The sequence below is a fragment of the Myzus persicae genome, unplaced genomic scaffold (genome assembly GCF_001856785.1).
Source record: "Myzus persicae strain clone G006 unplaced genomic scaffold, MPER_G0061.0, whole genome shotgun sequence".
Classification (NCBI taxonomy): domain Eukaryota; kingdom Metazoa; phylum Arthropoda; class Insecta; order Hemiptera; family Aphididae; genus Myzus; species Myzus persicae.
The window spans coordinates 41448-63243 of record NW_019101887.1 but is presented as its reverse complement, the minus strand read 5'-3'; the positions used below and the strand labels follow the sequence as shown (position 1 = coordinate 63243).

General features: G+C 31.7%; 3 protein-coding genes across 5 annotated transcripts in view; 1 reads left to right on the top strand and 2 right to left on the bottom strand.

Annotated features, from left to right (window-relative positions):
* Window positions 1–3251, bottom strand: part of LOC111030693 (putative glutamate synthase [NADPH]) — a 32154-nt gene extending 28903 nt beyond the window's left edge. For 2 of the 3 annotated variants that reach the window (XM_022310336.1, XM_022310334.1), the window contains exons 1-2: window positions 2821–3251; window positions 2559–2734 (exon numbers count right to left, since the gene is read on the bottom strand). In XM_022310336.1, coding sequence (XP_022166028.1) covers window positions 2559–2702 — 144 coding nt within the window. In that variant the 5' untranslated portion in view covers window positions 2703–2734; window positions 2821–3251. Of the gene's footprint in view, window positions 1–2558; window positions 2735–2820 lie in introns of those variants that run through there. The other variant, XM_022310335.1, reaches the window with a different exon arrangement.
* A 6181-nt stretch (window positions 3252–9432) lies between these two features.
* LOC111030703 (trypsin-3-like) lies at window positions 9433–13566 on the top strand. The gene is made up of 8 exons (XM_022310351.1): window positions 9433–9736; window positions 9850–9945; window positions 10139–10269; window positions 10597–10730; window positions 10794–10963; window positions 11033–11167; window positions 11414–11653; window positions 13149–13566. The coding sequence occupies exons 1-8, from the start codon at window positions 9689–9691 to the stop codon at window positions 13425–13427; spliced, it is 1233 nt and encodes a 410-aa protein (XP_022166043.1). The 5' UTR covers window positions 9433–9688; the 3' UTR covers window positions 13428–13566.
* A 2277-nt stretch (window positions 13567–15843) lies between these two features.
* LOC111030697 lies at window positions 15844–21411 on the bottom strand. The gene is made up of 14 exons (XM_022310344.1): window positions 21289–21411; window positions 21034–21222; window positions 20638–20963; window positions 20437–20576; window positions 20201–20368; window positions 19887–20131; window positions 19591–19827; window positions 19341–19502; window positions 19113–19261; window positions 18918–19045; window positions 18658–18840; window positions 18484–18588; window positions 18185–18409; window positions 15844–18119 (listed from the first exon to the last, which is right to left on the bottom strand). Exons 1-14 carry the CDS (start codon window positions 21300–21302, stop codon window positions 17967–17969), a joined length of 2424 nt encoding a protein of 807 aa, XP_022166036.1. The 5' UTR covers window positions 21303–21411; the 3' UTR covers window positions 15844–17966.
* Window positions 21412–21796: the final 385 nt, after the last annotated feature.

Here is a 21796-nt window from a genome sequence, read left to right as displayed (position 1 = left end):
TGTAATATTAATTTATAAATTATGTATCTCATCTCTATGTATATAAATTTATATATTAAAATAATTTTATTCAATTTAAAAGAAAAATCAATTTTAAATGCATGTTATTCTTTATTTTTTAAAAAATATAGCAAACATTTAGTTCAAAAAGTAGGTTAGAACTAGGTTACAACGAGTGAAATAACTTTGTAACTTTTAATTATCTACTTAACAACTATTAGATTTAAATTATTGGCAAATCAGTAATCGCTATTGGCAATTCTTAAATTGATTTAATACGCCATTTAATTGTATTGATATCATGGGTGTTATTTTTCGTCGTTTGATAAAATATGCTATTTATTTTAAATGACCCTAAAATTGTAATTATGTTGAAACTAATGTCAATTGTTATAATAAGTAAAAATACAATTATAAATGCATCACGATGCAAATTGTAGCAAATGTTCAAACTAAGAATTAACTATGGTGAATTAACCTCGGAATTAACTTAAACAAATTATTTGTTATTAATTCCCGTTTGGTAATTTTATTTTATATATTCGATTTTAGTTTCCAATCTACATAAAAATAACGATTATAAATTTAAGAAGTCAGCAATTATAGTTACTACATGCATACCACTACGGGTACATGTATAAATTGAATCAGTTGTTTGATGTAACTATATTATTATAAAATCACTATACGTCGTTATTAAATGGTATGTATTTTAATTAAAATATATATCGTGTTACAAAAATGACTATAAAAAAAATAGACAAAATTACGGGCAAATCTCGGTATTATAATATACGGTTATAAGAACATAATTTTTTCACAAATTTAATTTCTAAGCTGCATTTTTTCATGGTAATGCAGTTCCACACTATCGTTATTTTTAATTAGGCAGGCAACTATAGAAAATTTAAAATTATATATTATATTATAATATTATTTATTAAATATTTATATTTTAAATTATTCTCATGGAGTTCAAGATTTTTGTAATTTAGGCCAATCATTCAAAGGTTAGGACATGGTGATGAACTCTCTTGATTCCTAGTTTATAAATAGTTTTATAACGATTTAATGACTTACTAATAACAGACTCTTAAGTAAATGCATTTTCTTTATGCATTGTAGGAATGTAACTATTTGATGATTAATATATATGCAATTTCCAATTACCTATGTCCTATATTAATGACAGGTGTTTAATAGTTTAACTCGTTGAGAACAGTCAGTGCGAACTAAAGGTGTGTAAGGATACGATCAATACGGTTTTTCTATAGTCCAAATTTCCAGGCACGAATTCAGTAGGTATCTACACTTTACAGTTACATTTGCAGGATAATATGTTAATATTTCTGTACATTTGTGGATTATATATTAAAACGATGAAAAAATTTAAAGCATCTATGACTACATATTTAAACTTTGTAAATTCGTACAATCAATAGTCCATAACCCATTACCTACCCCTAAACATAAACAATTTTTTTCTTAATGTCTGTACAACTATATACTGTGTTGTATACCTACTGGCTACTGTCATACACTCATACTGAGATTTGGGACTGGTGGTTGGCATAGGTACTTAATAATAATAAAAATAATATATATTTGGAAATAGATCGTTTCGTGTATAAAGATAAAGTTATGAGTTTGTGATACACGCAATCCTTCGATACGCTGATAGCGTGTGGTGTACCTATAGGGTTTGATAGACTTTTATAAATATTAATACCTAAGCATTATACTTGAACATCATTGTGTTCTACACATTAGATTCGCTCACAAAGTTTTCTAGAATATTGTGCAATAGCAGATAATTTTATAATTACAGAATAAAAAATAAATTAAGAAGTTAAAATCCCTCCGCAGTTGAGCGTATGACAGGAATTCAAATTTATTTAGGTACCTAGTAAGCTGGTGTATAATACAATATAATTTGTAATGGTATTCGCGGGTTTTAGACTCGATCCCAGCTTTATCCATGGTATTAACCCCTTCGCGGATACCAGGTAAGGAAAATTTGGTTTTTGTCCGGTAGGAGGAGCGTACAGTGAAACGGCAAATGGCAATCGGTACAAAAAGTCAAGGTCAGACTTTAGGCATTAACCTAGTTGCCATGACGACGCGGAATCGTGAAAAATTGACAGAAGTTTATTGGCTGAACCGGGAAATCGATAGGGGATTGTCCCCAGACAACGGAAATATAATATCATATACCTTTAATTAATAATAAAACGGCACCGTCGGCGGGATCGAGCGGGGCGCCGTCAATGAATCCACCGGTCTCCCCCGCGTGGGCGAAAACAAAAAGTTTGGTGGAGGGGGTGTCGTGTGGTGTCTGACTTAAACCGTAAATGGGGTAGGTAGGCGTGGCCGGAGAGTCTAGTGGGATTTGTCGATTCGTCCACCACAGACGAAACACGGCCGTCGTCGCAGTCGTAGGATGACGTCGGCCGTATCGGCGGACAGGGACAGCAACCCCTCACCAGTGAAGAAATTAGGGGTGCAATCAGGGGGGCGATAGCGTAATAACTGAGCCACCCTGTCACCCACATGCTTACCTTGTTGGAGCGCTTGCCGTCGATGGCCACGATAAATCCCACGCCGCACGCTTCCTTCTCAAGCTGCGGGTCGTACAGACCGTCTTTCGGGGGACCGGTCCACGGGTCGTGCTCTGGCACCGGCTGTTCCTGGTGCGCGGCCATGTCTGCGCGGGGGGAGGGGTGGTGATGGATACCTGGAACAACGAGCGTGGCAGCTGGTTATACGACGGTATGCGTGTTGCGACCGAATAAGGCGGGTAGGGCACTGACAACTACGTACCCACTAACGAACGCGCAGCGTGCGGGTGGTGTCCGTCACACGGAACACGTGCGCCGCGCTTGCTGGGATGTAGAGGTACACAACTCCGACCGGGCGGGTCGGTCGGATCGGCGCGGGCGATGTGTTTCCTTTTATTCCGCTGTGGCACCTACGCTATTGCAGCAGTGTTGGACTTTTTTTTTTCAAATCAATTCCAGCGGTGTTCGTTATCGAGTACGGCGGGCGAACGCGACACAACGATGACGGTGTGTGGTGGTATTATGCTGCGGTATTGTTATTGCAACGCTACAGTGCTACAATATTACTATAGTCGGGACGCGGGGAGCGACGAGAAGCGGACGGCGGCGATGGACTGAGGACTCGTCGCAGCGAGCGTGTGCACAAGACTGAAAGCGTATCGTCGTAGTGGCGTGCCGTTACCGCCGACGGTGCGTTTGGGGGTATTATGGTACTGCTGTCTGACGCCGCAGACGATGGTGCTGCCGATTTTGTGTGTTATCGGAACGAACCGGCGCCGTGCGCATCGGCGAAATCGACCGGTGCCGGTGCCGGCGGCGCGCGCAGAGCCCGCCGCCCAAGCCAGCAGTGTTGCCCCGGCTTCCAGCACGTAATTATCTGCTCCATCGGTCGCACCGCCATTCAATTTTCCACCACCGCCTCCGTCACTGCGACACACCGACAACCACCCGGCCGTTATCATGTCACCTCTATCTCTATTGCAAATATTTTTCTCCCCTCGGCAGCAGCTCTGCCACTCTGCGCGGCTTTAATACTCGCAAAACCACCTGAATGTATTTATTGCGTTGTATTGTAATACTGTAGTTACTATAGGGCTCAATTTGAAATACCGACTGTAGCCACCGGTCAATTCATTTTTACTCGATGTCTGTTATTATTGCGGTAGCCGGACACTAGTTTAGTACTAAAGTTAGTATACCAGCTATTTTTTTGCGAGTATCACGAAGAGGGCGAAAATTGGTAAAGAAAATTCTGTTATCGGGCAAATGGAAATCCACGCTGAACGGTTTTCGTGTGCAATAATAATACTTTTAAACGCACACGTCTAGTTTCTAGCTAGACATTTCCACTTGACTACCGTATTATACTTTAAAATAATAATAATGATATCAGTATTTGCACAAATTAATTAAAATTAGTATTATGTATTCTACGAAGCAATAGTTATAGTTTTAAGTTTGGTTTTAAACGACGTTACGTCGCCACCTACCACAATAATAGTATACGATTATACGACCACGATTAGAGATAAATATATCTTAACGTGCGTGTGATTATAAATGTTCTGGATCTTTGGCCAGCAAAGTTACTCGACGTTATCGTTCGTAGTTTCTACGATTTGCTGCGTCTATATAGTCCTCTATTAAAATATCGTCTGCTGCCACCGGCAATACGTTTTTTGATACGTCGCCAACAAATATTATATTATTATTTTTATGTACATTAAAAATCCAGCCGCGTGGCTTATAAGGTTTATAAATACACTTAACTTTCTACACGATCATCCTCAAAACGGGTTTTTAACGTGAAAATATTAATATTTGTCAAATAGTTTTTTTTATCGAATCGTTTCCACTACCTAGCTTTATTTACTAATATCGATTGACTATTATATTTATATGTATATATGTATTTCAATTTTGAACACGTTTTCAGTCTTTATATTTTATTTCCTTGGTTGTGCTTAAACATCCGACGTCTGACACTCTGACCGCATTTATAACAGCAAAAAAACGTAGAAATGGTTGCCCTAATTAAAAACTACAAACGAGTTATAGGTACTTGGTAATTTATGACAGACTCTCATAAACAAAAATAGTCTCAAGCTCATCTAGACAATCGACCCACTCAAGAATATAAATATTTAATACTACGATATAACTTGATTATTCTAGTTTTAAATTCAGTTTCATTTTTTAATAATCCGTAGGTATAGTTAAATTTATTGTTCGATTCACCTTTGTATTTTTCGTAATTGATAGCAACATGTGTTGGATTTCTCCTGTACACATTTAAATTTGTATACATTTGGTGACTGGATACATTAATAATTATTTGTATGCCAAATGAAAGATAAGGTACCTACAAAGTTTTTTACTGTTAAAAATTAATGAATGCAGGGTATTTAACATTTTGCAATACCAAGCTAATTTTTAAAATAAGAATATATCGATAACATTATACGTTATATTAGAGTGTACATGTTGTCATAATGCTAAAACAAATAAGATAGTGACTATTTAAACTGCTGGTTGTAAATAACATAATTGTAAATAGGTACCTATCAAATATTTTTTAGATTATTTTACTAAGTTTACATATAGAATGGGGTATCGTACGTGGTCCAAGTATAATAATATATGGTCATATATCTACCTACTTTGTAATAGGTACTCATATTATTAAAGTCAACGAATAAAAAAAATAATAAATAATCAATAGATGATAATAGTTTCTATTTCAGATCAAATGTAATTCATAGAATGAATACAATCTGAATCGTATATTTAACTACTTCAACTTGATAATCTAATATGACAAATTATTGTTGAATTTGCCAGGAATATTTATACAGTTTTTACGGATATTTAGACTATCTGAATATTCCTTGGAGACTGATATTATGAACCCTTTATGTGACTTTTCACGTTTTCATAATTTATTAGTAAAATGCTTATTTGTTACTAAATGATTCTTTGTTGATATTTATTTTATTTCGATACACCGATGTAGGCACTAAGTAGCTAACATTTTGTGACGTAATAAATTTTAATATGACCCAAAACGTTGTCATCGGTACACCTATAGGTATACATCATGGAACACGTATTATATCATCTGTTCCGAGTATTCGTATAGAATATTGATCACGACGTGCCGTATGCTTGTAAATTGTTGTTGGGCATTATAAGTTCGTGGGCGTGTGTAAATAGGTGCATATTATAATATACAAACATCGAAGACGGGCTTATTGAAATTTTATACGACCCACGCACAAAGAGCCGAGTCTGGTTTTTAGGGGATAATGCGTATATAGTATATATTCTATATAAATACCTTCCTAACCTAACACATATATTATCATTATATACGTACGACAGCTCAGCGTGTTATAATAATATACCCGTAGGCATATGCCTATGGAATAATACCATTTTAATACTTGAAAATATTATCGGCCGAATATTATGCGTTCAGGTCGGCTTTTAACGTACATAGCTATATAGGTACCGAAGAGACGTCATAACTCATACGTCTATTCAAAGTACACCCATCCCGTCACGGGGCCCCGCCGTTGGAAGGGGACTCATCCTTGCAAATACGAACATAGATGTCCCTGAATGATACGAGTGTTCCCTCTACTATACCCTATTATAATTTAATATTGCATTGTGTCCATTGACGATGAAATGAAATCAAAGGATAGCAGGTAGGTAAGTATCTACTAATGTACGGATTCCATGTCATACATTCGTATGTATATATAATGTATATGTCTCACATAACATCGCCGTCCATTATATTATTTTATTTTTTCCGTAATATTGGTAGGTATTTTTTCTGTATAATATTGCATTGTGTCCACCGACGACGAAATAAAATCAAAGTAATATAGTGGGTAGGTACTAATGTACGGATTCCATTTAATATTATGTAGAATGTATATGTCTCACATACCGTGATCTACTATTCTACTAATACAATATCGGTAGGTACGTCCGTAAAATAACAGAAAACAATACAATTTGATTAATCTAACTAATAAGATAATATGCAGACTAAAAGGACCCGGTCATAAAATAAACGTATAATGCTACGAGCATAGTATATAGAAGTGATGGTATTATTTTGTGATGAATCTATTATCTATGAGTGTATATTTAGGTATGTAGGTATATATGAATACTGGTAAGTATAATAATATGATGGATTCATTCACTTATAGACTGTGTATTCAGTTATTTCAGATTAAATTTAACAAAAACACTGTACTTGCAAAACACTTAAAATGTTCCTAAATACTTAACGTATTTAAAATAAGAATGTACAAGATGTGTTCACCAAATACACGCTGAGACGTAAAACCATTTTTAGTGAGGGATTAATAAAATATTAATTATATTTTAGTAACAATTGTGAGTTGTAACTACAATTATTTAAAATGAAGTATACAGTTTTTATGTACGAATAACTCATGGGTTACATATCGTATCATTTAGTTTTATAAACTTTATTACTACTATATTAAAATCTCAGTGTGTTAAGAATAATATGAATTATGAACATGACTGTTCAGCTCCAATTATATTATTTTTTACTATCGACTTATGCTTGACAATATTATAAACGAATGTCACCAATCTGTTATTATGATTAGTTTTAACAACTAAAATTTGATTTAAGTTCTATGACTTGTAATGTTTGAACAGATCAATTTGTATTTGATTATAATTTTTAAATGATTAAATTGTAATTAAATTATAATACATACAGTATACACAAATACACAATATGTTATGGTGTGAATAATTGTTTTGGGAGGGGAGAATAATTTAATATATTATCTATATTCGACCATACCATACTGATTACAGTTATTTGGTTATAAGTACTTATAACTTTATAACATTAAATAATAATAATAATTATGAACTATAACATCAGCAGATAAGCCCAATGAGTAATGATCAAGTTAATATTTTAGATACAAATTTATTTTATTGATATTATTATGTTATCTTAACCACTGCACGTTAGCACATCACTGCCGTAGGACTGAATAATTAAGCGTAGTACTGAATTGTTAATTTTTTTTTATTTAATAATTAATAGTCAATACTCAGACCTCAGAAAGCTTATTTATAATATGAACTAATTCATTGGCATAAAATTTAACTAAGTTCATGAACTTCTTCATTTTCACTAAATTAACTCTATTCATTCTATAGTTGATTAAAAAAAAAAAATATTATCTAGCTTTCTTCCACCTCGATGGTTATAATTTATATTAGTATCATATTAATTAGGTACATTTTATATTATACATACTGCTTAAATAGTCCTAATTAAAAACGATGTACTCATATTCATATTAGGAAATAAAAACCTGTAATAATAAAATCGTTACTCATATAATTATTTTTATTAATATAAAAAAAATAATATTGTATCGATTAGGGTCTGAATAACATGAATAAACAATGAACGATGTCAAAATTGATGACTAAATGTTTACAATATTCGACTTTTTTGGGTAGGTATTTAAAAATTTCAATTCGCTATTTTAACAAATACATTTTATCTGTTACCTAATTATTATAAAATAAAAAAACATTTTTTTTTTATTTTGAACTTTGAACGAATTAATTTGACTTACTCATTCCGGGATCTGATTATACAAATCAAATAATATACTTACTAAAATCTCCACAAAAATAGTGACCATATTACGTGAATATTGTGCGTTTGAATAATACATCAACTATCAGCTATATGGTCGATAATTTATTTGTAGTATTAATATTTCCTTCATAATATACATGCATTATGTTCGCCATATTCGAATTCCATAAAGTATATAATTTTTCATTATTATATTTTAAACACTAAATAATAAACTAATTATAAAAAAAAAATTAATATTATAATATAACAACGTACTACTATTTGGCTAGGTAAATACGAGAGTAAGAATGTTTTTGAAACGATTATAATATTTTTATATTATAGATCTTATATCATACTCATTGAAGAAAAATATGCACGATGAATGTTTTGGAGTTGATTTATTTAATTAAATACCAGTTTCAATAGAAATGTTGTTCATGTGATTTCGAGACAATTATTAGAAAAATATTATTAGTAGTTTTATGGCTTTTATTTCTTGGTGTGTAAGTTAGTATTTAAGTAACAACTTTTAAGTATTGATTAGTTTCTGTGACTGTTCAATTTTAAGCATTTCAAAAATATATCGTTTTATTATTTTCTGTTAAGTATAATACACAGCACATAATATAACAGGCTAACATAAATTATTTGATTATCTGGTGTTCGCAGTCACTTATAGAAAACCACATAAATATTGTGCACGTCTTATCTTGATTAAAAAATACTCCAAGTTAACAAAACCTGCGGGCGGGTCCATTAAATTAAAGTTTTTTTTTCGTATAAATATTACACCATTCGTTTGTAAAGTGTAAAGTGCTCTATATAAATTATCGCTAAATGGAACACGTCCGATAATATACAGAACACTCGCATTAATGCACACACAAATAATGCTATTATCCACAATCAACGTGATTGATATGATCACAGGCTCTCGCACACATACCTATCACATACGTCAATTATAAATATCTACATATCTGTATAGTATCATAAGGTGTTTATGTTTTATATTTTGGTAAACGTTTTAAGGAAGTATACACTACACAACGCACGCATTACGCTTATGAGTATGAAGTATCAGATCAAATCGACTGAATACGGCTGTAGAACACTTACCCGTTAATAATAATAGTAATGCTTATAAAGATAATCATATGTAAATAACAATCGATGAGTTTTCACGGTATTCGGGCATAATTACACGTTAGCCTATCTCAAAAATGGGCATGTGTGTTGAGTGTAAAGCAATAATGATAATGGGCTCGCCAAAACCGGCTGGTATAAATTAGCAATAATAACAATAATATTAATACTGCATAAAGGGAAACCAGAACACTCCGTATACGTACACGTTTCCATTATGTATAATAGTGAAAAGAAGGGGTTCGGTTTTCATTTAGACGAGTAGATCAAAAAGATCCGTCCCAATCCATTCGCTGAGTTGGTTGACGGGACAAGCATGTTTGAATTTCGCCTGTGTTGGTTCATATTGTTTGCACAATTCAGGGTAAGTGCTATTATACACAATAATAGTGTGCTGCCGTTTATCCCGCGATGGATTTAACCATTTAGGAGTCCCTTAATATTGTATAATGAGTTTTGTGTGTTTATAAACTTTAGGATATGCGTCTATTCAAAGACTTTAACGATTATCCTCTCGTCGCTGCTCAGCCGATGCGATACCTGGCCGACGGTTCTCAAATACCGTTACTGTCTGTAAGTCCCGAGAACAAACACGGTAGGCTGGTGTCGTTCAACGATGTATGATGTGTATTTACTGTGTCGTACCATAACCACGATCAAACGAATCGATTGTCGATTCGATAATCTATCCACATTTTAAGATATCACTTACACTATATAACTGGACTGTTAGTGCTAATAAGGGGTTTTCCTGTTTATAATATAGCTTCTGCAGGACAGATCGGCGAACGCGGTTAACAATCAGAGACGTCACCGCGGGAAACACGTTTATACGGATTGGTCGGATTGGTCGGATTGGAGCTCGTGTTCGGATAGATGTACCACGGTCAGACAAAGGTTAGTTCGGTAGCGTTCACTGTTTAGCAATATAGGCGTATGTGTATTATATGCCATCCTTATTTATCAATTCATCATGCTCCCGTAACATGTGGGCCGTACATACAAATACTACCCAATTTCACAAACAATAATTTCAAATAAAAATATGTCAAATGTAAATTAATTAAATGTAAAATATTTGAGAACGGGAAGGAAATATAATAATAAATTTCAAAAGCCCGGGGAGGGGGGATTGCGATAATGGTACCACTAGTGGTACCCGAACCCTGGTACCACACCTGTAACAAGCTGTATTTAAATTATATGAATACGACGCGTGTTCAGACATTGTTTACGATCGAAAATTTGTGGATCGAACGTCGTTACCGAATCATCTTATTGTTTTGTGACCGGTTCGAGATGCCCGGGGCTCGTGACGAATTACTACAAACGGCTCAACACAAGTTTCTCGAACAAAGGTTATAAATTATTTTCGTAGAACATGTTGTTCATTATTTGAATGGAAATGTTGTATTGTGTAGTCTTAGGCAACGCGTATGATGTGTCCGTGAATTCTACATGTGGTGTTACTGTTGCTTCTGCTACCATTCCCAGTTTTAAGACTCCTAGGTTTTTAATTAAAATAATGGGAGGTCAAGAATCTGAGAAATTTCATTGGCCTTGGCAAGTCGCGGTGTTAAATGGATTTCAGGTATTATGATGGTAAAATAAATAATATTGTTCACATCATCCATTATATTATGCGTCATCACCTTTTCAGGAGATAATTTGCGGCGGTACCCTCGTGGCTCCTGGTTGGGTGCTCACAGCTGCGCATTGTTCTAGACGAAAATTATTCGTGATATTAAAAGAATACGATCTATCTGTTAATGAAGGCGATGAGATCAGAGCGAGGGTACGTACGTCGTATTCTGTATAATATGTATACAATGCATTACTCGATTTGTTTGTTTACGGAGGCAATAAGATCAGATTAAGGGTATGAATGTTGTACATGTACATCTTATGAAATGTATACAACATACCATTATATACGATGCACCCATTTTATTATAGTGAATGGTGTTTAGGATTTTAAAATATTATTTGCTGTGTGCCGACTTAAGTACAATAATAATAATTATTTCCATGACAATTATAGGTTGAACGTATTATAATACATCCCAGATACAATCCAAATACAATTGATAATGATATGGCTCTGTTAAAATTACGTGTCTTGGACTTAGAAATATATGGTGGACTAAACTTGCAGCCAGCTTGCCTTCCGCCCTCTGATTTTCAACGGCGGAAACGGAAGCCTAAAATGTGCGTAGTTATTGGATGGGGAAAAGTGCAATCTCAAGATCCTTATGGATCTCAAATACTTCGTGAAGCTAGGGTATGTGTAGTTTAGTATTTATTCCAAAGTAGATAAGAAACTATATACTAAGAAAGTTTGGTACAATAGTTAATACAGCATTAATTACTATCGTATCAAATAAGAAAATAATATATTTTCTGTTTCATAGCTATTTAAAGGTTAAGCCGAGTTATAAAATATTTTTATCTATACATAGCTGCCAATATTAATATCAAAAATATTTTATATCTGTTTAACAAAAATGCAGTTTTCACAATGAGTAATCAACTAAATATTTCATAACTTTCACCAATAAAATTTTTAAAATTGTTTTAATTCTTTAGATATCTAGCTGTACATTAAAAAAAATTAAATCGCCCCTCATAGTATGATAATTCTAAATAATTTTTGTGTATTAAAATGCATATACATGTGTAATATGGAGATCAGGTCTCATAATATTTTGTTTTTCCGAATTACCTTTACTTATAAAATTCTTATAGTCAAATAATTACATGAAAAGGTATAAAGAAATTGTATTAATTATTATAAAAATAAATATTTTATCAGATGAATAACACGATTAATGTCGAACTACTTATGTAGGTATAACGCATACCCATAGATTTTAAATCAAAATATCACCTCCATGATGTATCTAATTGTTGTATGGCAATATAGTTACAAATTTATATAGCAACCAAGGCTATTTCATATATTGTGTAACTTTGTAAGTAAGCTAAACATATTTATTTTACAATTTATAAGTTGTAGAGTATAGCTTTTTTTTATAAAAAACATCCCAATACTCATGTACCTAAATTAAATAATCAGAGCTCAACACTGATAAAGGTTAATTTATTTCATTATTCGTATTTCGTTTTTGTAGATCACATACATTAAGTACTTATTACATTAAACAACTAAAAGTTATGAGTGTTGATAAATGCTCACAGATATTGTGCCGGGCATTGTGGACAGTTTGACATTCCCCAAAACATAAGTCACAACTGTAGTAGGTATCGTTTGTGTATTGCTATGCACCGTCCCAGCTAAGCACATGACTTAGGATATCAATCTAGTCAATGCAATATTGTTATGAAACTTGCTAACTAAGTTTTTTTTTACCATAAATCAATTCTATCAAAGGCACTTGGCTCAAACAATTACAAAATTTAGTAATACTAAGTAATTATAATATTAATTGATTTAGTATTAAATTATGATATAGCAAATTAAATTAATTAAAAGTACCGAGTTGAGTCTAACTTGCTTGAATTAATATTATATTTCACATCTCTACCTTATATTCTATATGAATAAATACTCTCGCCAGCCAACAGTAAATGCTTATTATGTATTAATAGCTTGATATGTGTAAGTATTTATGTTATTCATGTTTAATCAATAGTTGGATAACTATTTTAGGTTAATATATACTTTGACAAATAAAAATGTCTAAATTTCCAAATTTCGGGCTTATCTTGTGACACATAATATTTTATGAAATGTGCTTTTTTATTGTCATTTGCAGGTTCCCATCGTTAGTCGGCGGACTTGCCGATCCGCGTATTGGCGGTATCAGATCACTGACAATATGTTCTGTGCGGGTTACAGAGACGGACGCTCGGACACCTGTTCCGGTGACTCAGGTGGGCCACTTCTGTGTAAAATGCGGGGCCGGTGGACGGTGGTGGGTGTTACAAGTTTTGGATATGGCTGTGGTCGGCGAGGCAAGTACGGGATCTACGCCAATGTGGCCAACCACGTGAGCTGGATCTCGTCCGTGACAAAGATGTCTGGTTATCAGTGATCCGGCGATGACTTCCGAAAGAAGTGATTGAATAAACTCCTTTAAAATAGTTACCTGATCTTGTTCATTTATATATTTTTTTGTATGTAATTCTACATAGAAAATGTTTTTTTTTTCAAAAAAAAAAAGTTGAAAATTATACAATATGCCTATGGAATAATATAGTATAATATAATATTCTATTATATTATTGTTATTTATATACATCGTATTCATTAAAACTATTACTAATAATATCATTTAAGTATAATTTTGATTACAAGCTCAATCTAAATAATTTATATTACTAGGTTAGGTTTAGGTAGGTACATCTGACTATCTGAGTGTATCTACCTATTTTCAATTTGCTTCATACTACAATAAATTATTTTAATCATTTTTTGTAATTTAGTTCAAGCACTGTCGGATTAAATGATAATTTTACAGAAATGGAAAACCTCATGTGGTAAGTATACACTATACATTGTTTTGAAACAGTTATAAGACTCTGTTTACAATTTCACTGTTATATTTCAGTTTTTGGAAGGATTAGAGTATAGGCAAATACACTAACACTAGTACTACAGCAATACGGGGTGATCAATTTAATGCAAGGAATTCATTATTTCAGAAAACATATTTTTGAAAATATTCCTTTTACACTATTTAAAGTTGTTACTATGCATATTTTAAGTTTATTACTTTTTCGGATCACAGAAAACTTACATTTTCAACTGTACATTCCGGAGCAGAATATTATTTGGAGTATTTCGATCCATAAATATAACATTTTAGAAAAGTAGTATATTAGTCAACAATTTATAAGTATTCAAAGTATAGATGAGAAAAGTAGCAGACCAAAATATTGCTGCGTATCAAGGATACTATTGCATTCGGCTCATCTAAACTTTAAATACTTATAAGTCATGAGCTATTTATTTAAAATTCGTTTTAATACATCGAAATACTCCAAAAGTATTTTGCTTTAGAATAGTAAATTAAAAATACATAATGACAATAAAACAATATATTTTTTACGAAAATTGTTGGTTTTTTAATGGCTTAAAATGATGTAAAAAATATTTTTAAAAACGTTAATAGTTTTTGAAATATTGATAAATGGAGCACGTTAAATTGAACACCCGCCCCAATATTGACAATTATTTCACTAAAACTTCGTTAAAAATGATAAAATGCTAATTTATATTTTCACCTTGAAAATTGGTATTTTATTTTTAATTTGATATACAATTACCCTGAGTAACAATGATTTCTTCTTATATGAATTGGACTTGATGAAATTTCTTTGATTAAATAATCTAATATTATTGTAATTATTATCAATGGATCAACATGATTCATGAGTGGACTGCAGTGTTTAGTGTTACTGTGTTAGTTCAGTAAAAATGTTCTTTAATCTATATAAATTGAGGCGTATAATTTAAATTGCTGTTCTAAAACAATTATGTAATATTCTTTATCAATACTACAAATGATATTATTTAATAAGACATAAGTTAATTCAGAAGAGTTGATAAGAAAATATTTAAACAATTACAAATAACATTGAACTTACATTTCTGTGTGATAAAAAACAATGTTATGAAACTCTAATTTTATTTTGATTTCACATTTATTAATTTTTAAAAATTGCTTTAATTTGTTTTATTTGTATATAGTAGTAGTTGCAATATAATATTTATAGTACCTACACAATAATGTCTGCAAGACCTGTCTTAACAAGTTCAATTATTTTGTTGTATTTTTACGTTGTAATTCAAAAAATAATGATGAACCGTAAAGACTTGCTTTCAGTAAATATTCACATTGGAGTTTGCTACCTACATTACCAAAATATTTCGGTCCTTCTAAGCCATTTATAAACATTTTGAATTTTAGCCTTTGTTCAATTTTTTTGATTGCATCATATTATTAAAGAATGACATTTTTGACATTAAGTAAAAAAAACTTGGAAATTTAACTAATTTTTATAATTTGTTTTTGCAGTAATTTAAGAATGTCAAAAATTTATTATAGTTATGATCTTTATTTTGGTACAGATGACTGTTTGAAATTAAAATGTTGATGAAGTTGGATATTCAAACAGATAGTAACATTTAAACTTCCTCAAATTTTAGATGCGCGATCATACAAAACGGCGACAATTGCAAATGGAAATTGCCAAATTTAGCAAAAATCATTAAAATTTTTTTTAAAAACCTATACGTATGCGAAAAAGTACTAAAATCTTCCGTTTCTGAACTCGTTTTAGTATGATTTGAATTTGTTGGATACTCAGTAATACGTTAAAGTACAGGAAAAAATATTCAAAACTGGAAATTGGAAAAACTATAAGTCTCGATCCCTGCTTGCCTATATAATGTCATCAAACAATTGAATTCAGAGCTTTCTATCATTATTAATATTTTGTCTTACATAATAGTTCTATAGGCGTGAAGTTTATTTGCATGTAATTGTTCGTTTTCGCTTTTAATACAAATACAAACTACTTCCGTTAAAATATTGTATAGAACGTTTTATTTATTTCCACGTCCGTCAAAAAAAAAAAAAAAACATACATACATTTTACAATAATAATAACCGTAATGTGCTCCAACAATAGGCAGGCATCACACATTTTTGGTGAACATTTTGTTTATATGAAATTCATCACGCGAAGGGTTGACATTAAAAACATTATCATAACAATGTAACTATTCTAAAAATATATATTATACGCATGTTCTATATATATATATTATAAATTTTATAATATACATATATTATATAATATAATATTATAATTTGTTACACAATGTAAAAGTTTACAAACACCGAAAACAACACCAACATTATTACATTATCTATTTCGAGTAATTTTTTTCATTCTGTCTTGGCGTTGTTATTTATTAATTATTTTTATACAGTATAATATTTTATGTCCCTGAATTCTGATACAATCACAGTAAAAAACAAGTGTGCGACAACAATGCGCTTGATTAAAATTTTAAAAACTTAACACCATATTCCATTTAAACATGAAAAAAAATCATAAAATGTCTTCTAAGTCGAATGTCTAAGTTTTTGTAAAAAATTATAATAACATGGGTAAGCAGTTTTGTATAAAATAAAATAGCTCAAAAAACAAACAGCGGAAACTATTAAATTGAAATGCTGAATATTTGGATACATTTTTACGAAATTCATAATTTTGATAGTTTTATGGAAGCAATAATTAATTTTTTATTATTTATATACTTAATACTTTCAATGGAAATCATAAGTTTAATCAGGTACGTAGCACAATTTGTATTTTCACAAAGGTTATTTGATTTTAATATAATTTTTGTTTAATGTTCTACGCAGAGACAACTTTGAGAATAATGTTATTTATTTTTTTTAATGAATAATTATAATTCTGGATTAGGTATGACATCTATTTTTTTTTAGGTTTATCGACTTATATGATAAAATATGTGGTGTGAGTTGTCAACGTAGATAATCGTATTTGGAATTGGTTTATTTTTTGACAGTAAGATCTGTTATTGAAGTGAGAAGGTTACCATAGTGGCATAATAGGGAGTACCTATCGAAAAAGTTTATCGTTTAAAAAAAAAACGAATTTGGTATATAAAAACCACATCCACAGGACATTTTTTTTGATAGAAGGATTTTTACACGTCAAAAAAGCATTAAGTGCTATTATTTTAAATTGAGTTTTCGGCCAGTTGAAATTTTTTCAAATAATCAGTTGTGAACACGCAATTGTGGAAATTAATTCGGCGCACAAGTCTAAAGGCTTATGAGATTAATAAAACGTCGTGTTTGAACCGATGAGATTTTAGAAGTATTGTAAAAATATGCATATTATTATTATATTGTCGTGACTGAGAGCCTGGTAGGTATACAACTTCGACTGACTTAAATCTTAATGTTATAATGCTGATCAATGATTTCAATATATTGATAATTAATTCAACTGATCTATGTTTCGATTATAATAAGTTGAAAATTAAATTAAAACTGCCTGAAAAGCACACACTGAATTATCGGGTATACGTATTATAGTTAACATAAACAAATTATTTACATATATAATATATGAACGTCAACACTTCACACTCTTAATTATAAGTTTATACGGCTTAGATTATTTTTATTATTTTAATTGTTAGATTATACAATATGATCATATTGTTTTATAAAAACCATACAACATAGATACCATGCAATTTAAAATATACACATAAGTTATAAACGCGAAAATAAACAGTTGAAAACTTGATTGTTTCTTAAATTATTATTATTATTATTATTATTAATTTTAATTTATAATATAATTACTTAGTAATTTATGTATATATTTATTTATTATTATTTTATTATTATAAATAGCCATTATTATGTGAAAGATAAAAATCTTTCAGCGATATGATATAACAAAACATCATGTTTGTAAATAAATCTTAAACTAATCACAAAACATACATATCTTTATTGTAAAAACTAAAAATTGTAATATTATTATTAGTGGTCTCCTTTTCAAAATGATTTATTATTTTATAGATAAGGCTCGACGTGGTCCCAATCAGACCTATGTCTGCTGAGCCTCTCGAATACAGTCTTTTCGATTTTGTACTCCCCGGTACCAGCTTGCTTGCACAGGGTGCTCAGAATGTCTTGATTATCGACAGTTCGCGTAGGTAACACGATCTAAAATAGTTTTTTTTTGTGAAATTTCGGTTACTCTTTTCTAAACATAATAATATTTTATTTACGTTTATGAGATCGTTGGGTGCAATTTTAACCAGATTTATATCTTTTTTCAGCCTTGTCATGATATGATGGAATTCTTCTTTAGCATTGGTTTTTGACTGGCTCTTATTGGTTGCCCATTTTATCATTGCCTGGAACTTTCGAATTTCGGACACTTCGAGTGGCCTACACATTATCTGCTGTACCAGTGACTCGGAAAGTGTGAGGAAATCACAGTGATTCAAAACCTAGACATATACAACGAGGTAACAACAAACTATATACAAATAAATAATATTACAACTGTGTAAAAACAAAATACCCTCAATGCGTTTTGTTCAATATAAGTAAATATCAAATTAACTAATTCCACTGCTGAATTATATCTCCATACGTAATTTTCCAAACTGTTTAACATCAGGCATATCTGAAACCAATAATAAATTAAGTTGTATAACAAATGAAGGAAGGGATCAATTTATAAATATATACTTACCACATCTACTCTTAAATGCTGTTTTGTATGATGGAAACACGCCTGTAATAGCTCTGGCAAGTCATAGTGTTCAGCTGCACATATTAACCCGGGGACATTCGCACAAGTGATTTTACAAGAGCTCGTATGTAAGTAATCCAGTAAAATTCGAAACGTGTCGGGATCAAATTCGATGATTGAAAACTTATGGAAAAATAAAGTAATTGATTTTATAAGTGAATAATTACTAGGTGCGTGACCATTTATTATTATCGTACTACCTCGATTTGATTGAGTTTCGCTCGATCAATCTTGTCCCCTCCGTTATTTGGACAAACACTTACTTTAGGCACGGACAACTGAGCTAACCTTTCTTTCTCTTTTTCTTTGTCCTTTTCTTTTTCTTTATCTGTAAATATAATATTTGTTAGAAATATTTGAGTACTATGGATTTTTAACCATGCAAATCCACGTACGGCTGAAATCTTGTGAAGAAGCCCACTTCTTTTTATCATCAGCGGATAGATTTTGTTGTTTTCTTATCGACTTACTCCATCCAGCAGTGATCGTTCCTAATCTGGTAAAAGCTCTCCGCATCATCGGAGAGCTGGGCACACTTTTGGCCCTTTAAATTATATTTATTATTTTTTCATCATTAATGACGAATATTTTAAAATGTAATTACAATTAATGAAAAGACTAACCTTGGTGTTTCTATATCTGGAACTTGTAAAAAGTTACTACTTTTTGCTTTTTGGTGCTGTTGAGAGGGTAAACTAGGAAGACCTCTGGCTAATAGTTCGGCAACCGGCATTTGAGGAGATCCAAAACCGGTGGAAATGCCGTATAACATTTCTTGGAATACTCTGTTAGATAATATACAATAATATTAAGACACAGTTATAATATTTATATTGTTTTATATTTCTTAAAAATGATTTTTTTAGCACATACCGACTTCTTACACCTAAAATGGCTCGTACTCCGATAAATTTCGTTTTTTGCTTACTTTGGCCTACTAAAAATACTACATCAAACAAATGGCCATTTATGGAGACATTTGATTCTGAGTTTATAAAGAATTTCGTAAAATCTTTAGCAAGAGTATCATAGTCTTCAAAACGATCTCTAACCGAATCGAGTAATGGACTAGATGGCCTCATATGCCCTATCGGTCTCCATGAACCTCTCCTGTAAAATTTTATAGTAGTGTTATATGCAATACAGTAATTTATAAAACTCTTACTAACCTATAAGGTTTAGGTATTTGACCAGTCTCACAATGATTTTGTAAGTTAGCAACGATATCTTCAAGCATTTGACTACGAGTACGTTCTTGCATTCTAGCAAATTTTGGTGCTGAATAACTAGCCCGTTCGCCATTTACGATCTTTGTTAAGATCCACTCTCGAAACATATCTTTTTCTTCGAAAACCGATTGTTCCCAAAGATATGGTTTATAAGCCCCAACTTCATCTCTAGTCACTACAGATACCTTCGAAAAGTATAATTGATAATGATTAAATTGAATTCAAAAACAGTTAATAATTAATCATGTATTTACTTCGTATTTAGTCCTTTCTGTTTTTCTTCGAATTCTCGGACTTACTCTGACCAATATAAAAGTATGAAGAAAATGTGATTTTATACATGCTGGTGAAAATCGAGTATCATCAGCTTCGAGGAATACAACACACACAATATCATTACCAATATGTCTTTTTCTTTGGAGCTATAAATTATATGACACAGTATTTTATTATTTTACAATTAATTCAAATTAACTTTTTACAAGTTTACTTTTTGTGCATCGTGTGCTTCATATGGTAACATAGTTGAAACGTGGAACATAATTTCAATATTTCTCCAATTTGTATATACAGAATGTGTTCCAGTCAAATCGTGTACTGTATCTAATCCTCCTCGATACTTATCAAACCCTATGAAATGTGTAATAAATAAAGAAAATGATAATAATTATGTTTGGATGTGTTATCATACCACAAAGTCTTTTGGTCTCTCCTAAAAGTCCAAGAAATTCTTCAAATGCTAAGCTATTTTCATTGTTGTCCAATATCTCTTCCTCAGTGGTTTGGCCCTCTTTTACGTATATTACTCCAACTTTGAGTTCAGATTTCATGAACACTTGGTCTAGTTTGAGTAGTTCATCGGCTGTGTCAGGTAATTGGCCAAGCACTAACGGTGGATTTAAATTAATCTCTTTACCTAGAGACCTGACCACTTCCTCACGATTATAGCGATCGGCAAATACACAAGACGCTGGTATTAAGCCATGAACTGTGTAGCTGATTGCTCTGACCAATATCCTAGGTTAGGAAGAAACAATATTAAATGCATGTACTTGTATTACAATTTATTTGTTAAAACGGAATGTACCTAAATTGGTCTCGACCATTAATGGTTTCTTGTTTTAGACTTAGAATAATTGGGCCCAAATCTTCATCATTTGTGAAGTAATTCCAATGTTCTTTTTGATAAAAGTATCTCTCGAATGTTTCTTGTTCTACAGAAGTCAATTCAAAACATCGATTTTTCTCCCACTGCTCCTCAATTGAAGTTTTGGGTCTGTAAGACAGTAGATTAATAATTAATAAATACATCACTACCTATATCTGTATTTAATTACAGCACCTGGATGGTGGCATGACGTAATCATCATCATACGGATAATATTCATCATCCTCCAGTAGTAGACTATCCGAACCCCTTGGCCGTCCATATCTATTTCCAAAATATTCTTGGGCGCCATCTGCGCCGTCTGAATTTGAGCCGTTATTTAACTCTCGCTCATCAGATCCAGATTCTTCAACATATCCTGTTTCGCTAGTGATTTTTTGACGAGAACATTCTATCCAATATCCGGGAGCTGGCTGGAAGTTATGAGGCCACTCCTCACAGATATCATCTGTACAAAATAAAACATAAAATAAAATATTTTTATATATTGGAACACTCTAATTTTAAATTAAATAATATGTTTTTTGTTTATGGGCTTAATTTTTTTGACTTAATTTTCCTTTCGAGTAAACATCTTCCAGCGATTTAATCAATTACTCGTGGTTTAAGAATCTACTCTACAAATATCCCTTGTAGTGACAGAATATTTCTGCTCGGAAGCTTAGGACATAAGGGTTTATAT

Coding starts and splice junctions, on each gene's coding strand:
- LOC111030703 (XM_022310351.1), top strand. CDS start 9,689: ATGTTTGAATTTCGCCTGTGTTGGTTCATATTGTTTGCACAATTCAGG. Junction 9,946..10,138: donor CTCAAATACCGTTACTGTCT/GTAAGTCCCGAG, acceptor TTTATAATATAG/CTTCTGCAGGACAGATCGGC. Junction 10,731..10,793: donor CACAAGTTTCTCGAACAAAG/GTTATAAATTAT, acceptor TGTATTGTGTAG/TCTTAGGCAACGCGTATGAT.
- LOC111030697 (XM_022310344.1), bottom strand. Junction 19,262..19,340: donor CCAGATATAGAAACACCAAG/GTTAGTCTTTTC, acceptor TATAATTTAAAG/GGCCAAAAGTGTGCCCAGCT. Junction 18,841..18,917: donor CGAAACTCAATCAAATCGAG/GTAGTACGATAA, acceptor TTTTTCCATAAG/TTTTCAATCATCGAATTTGA.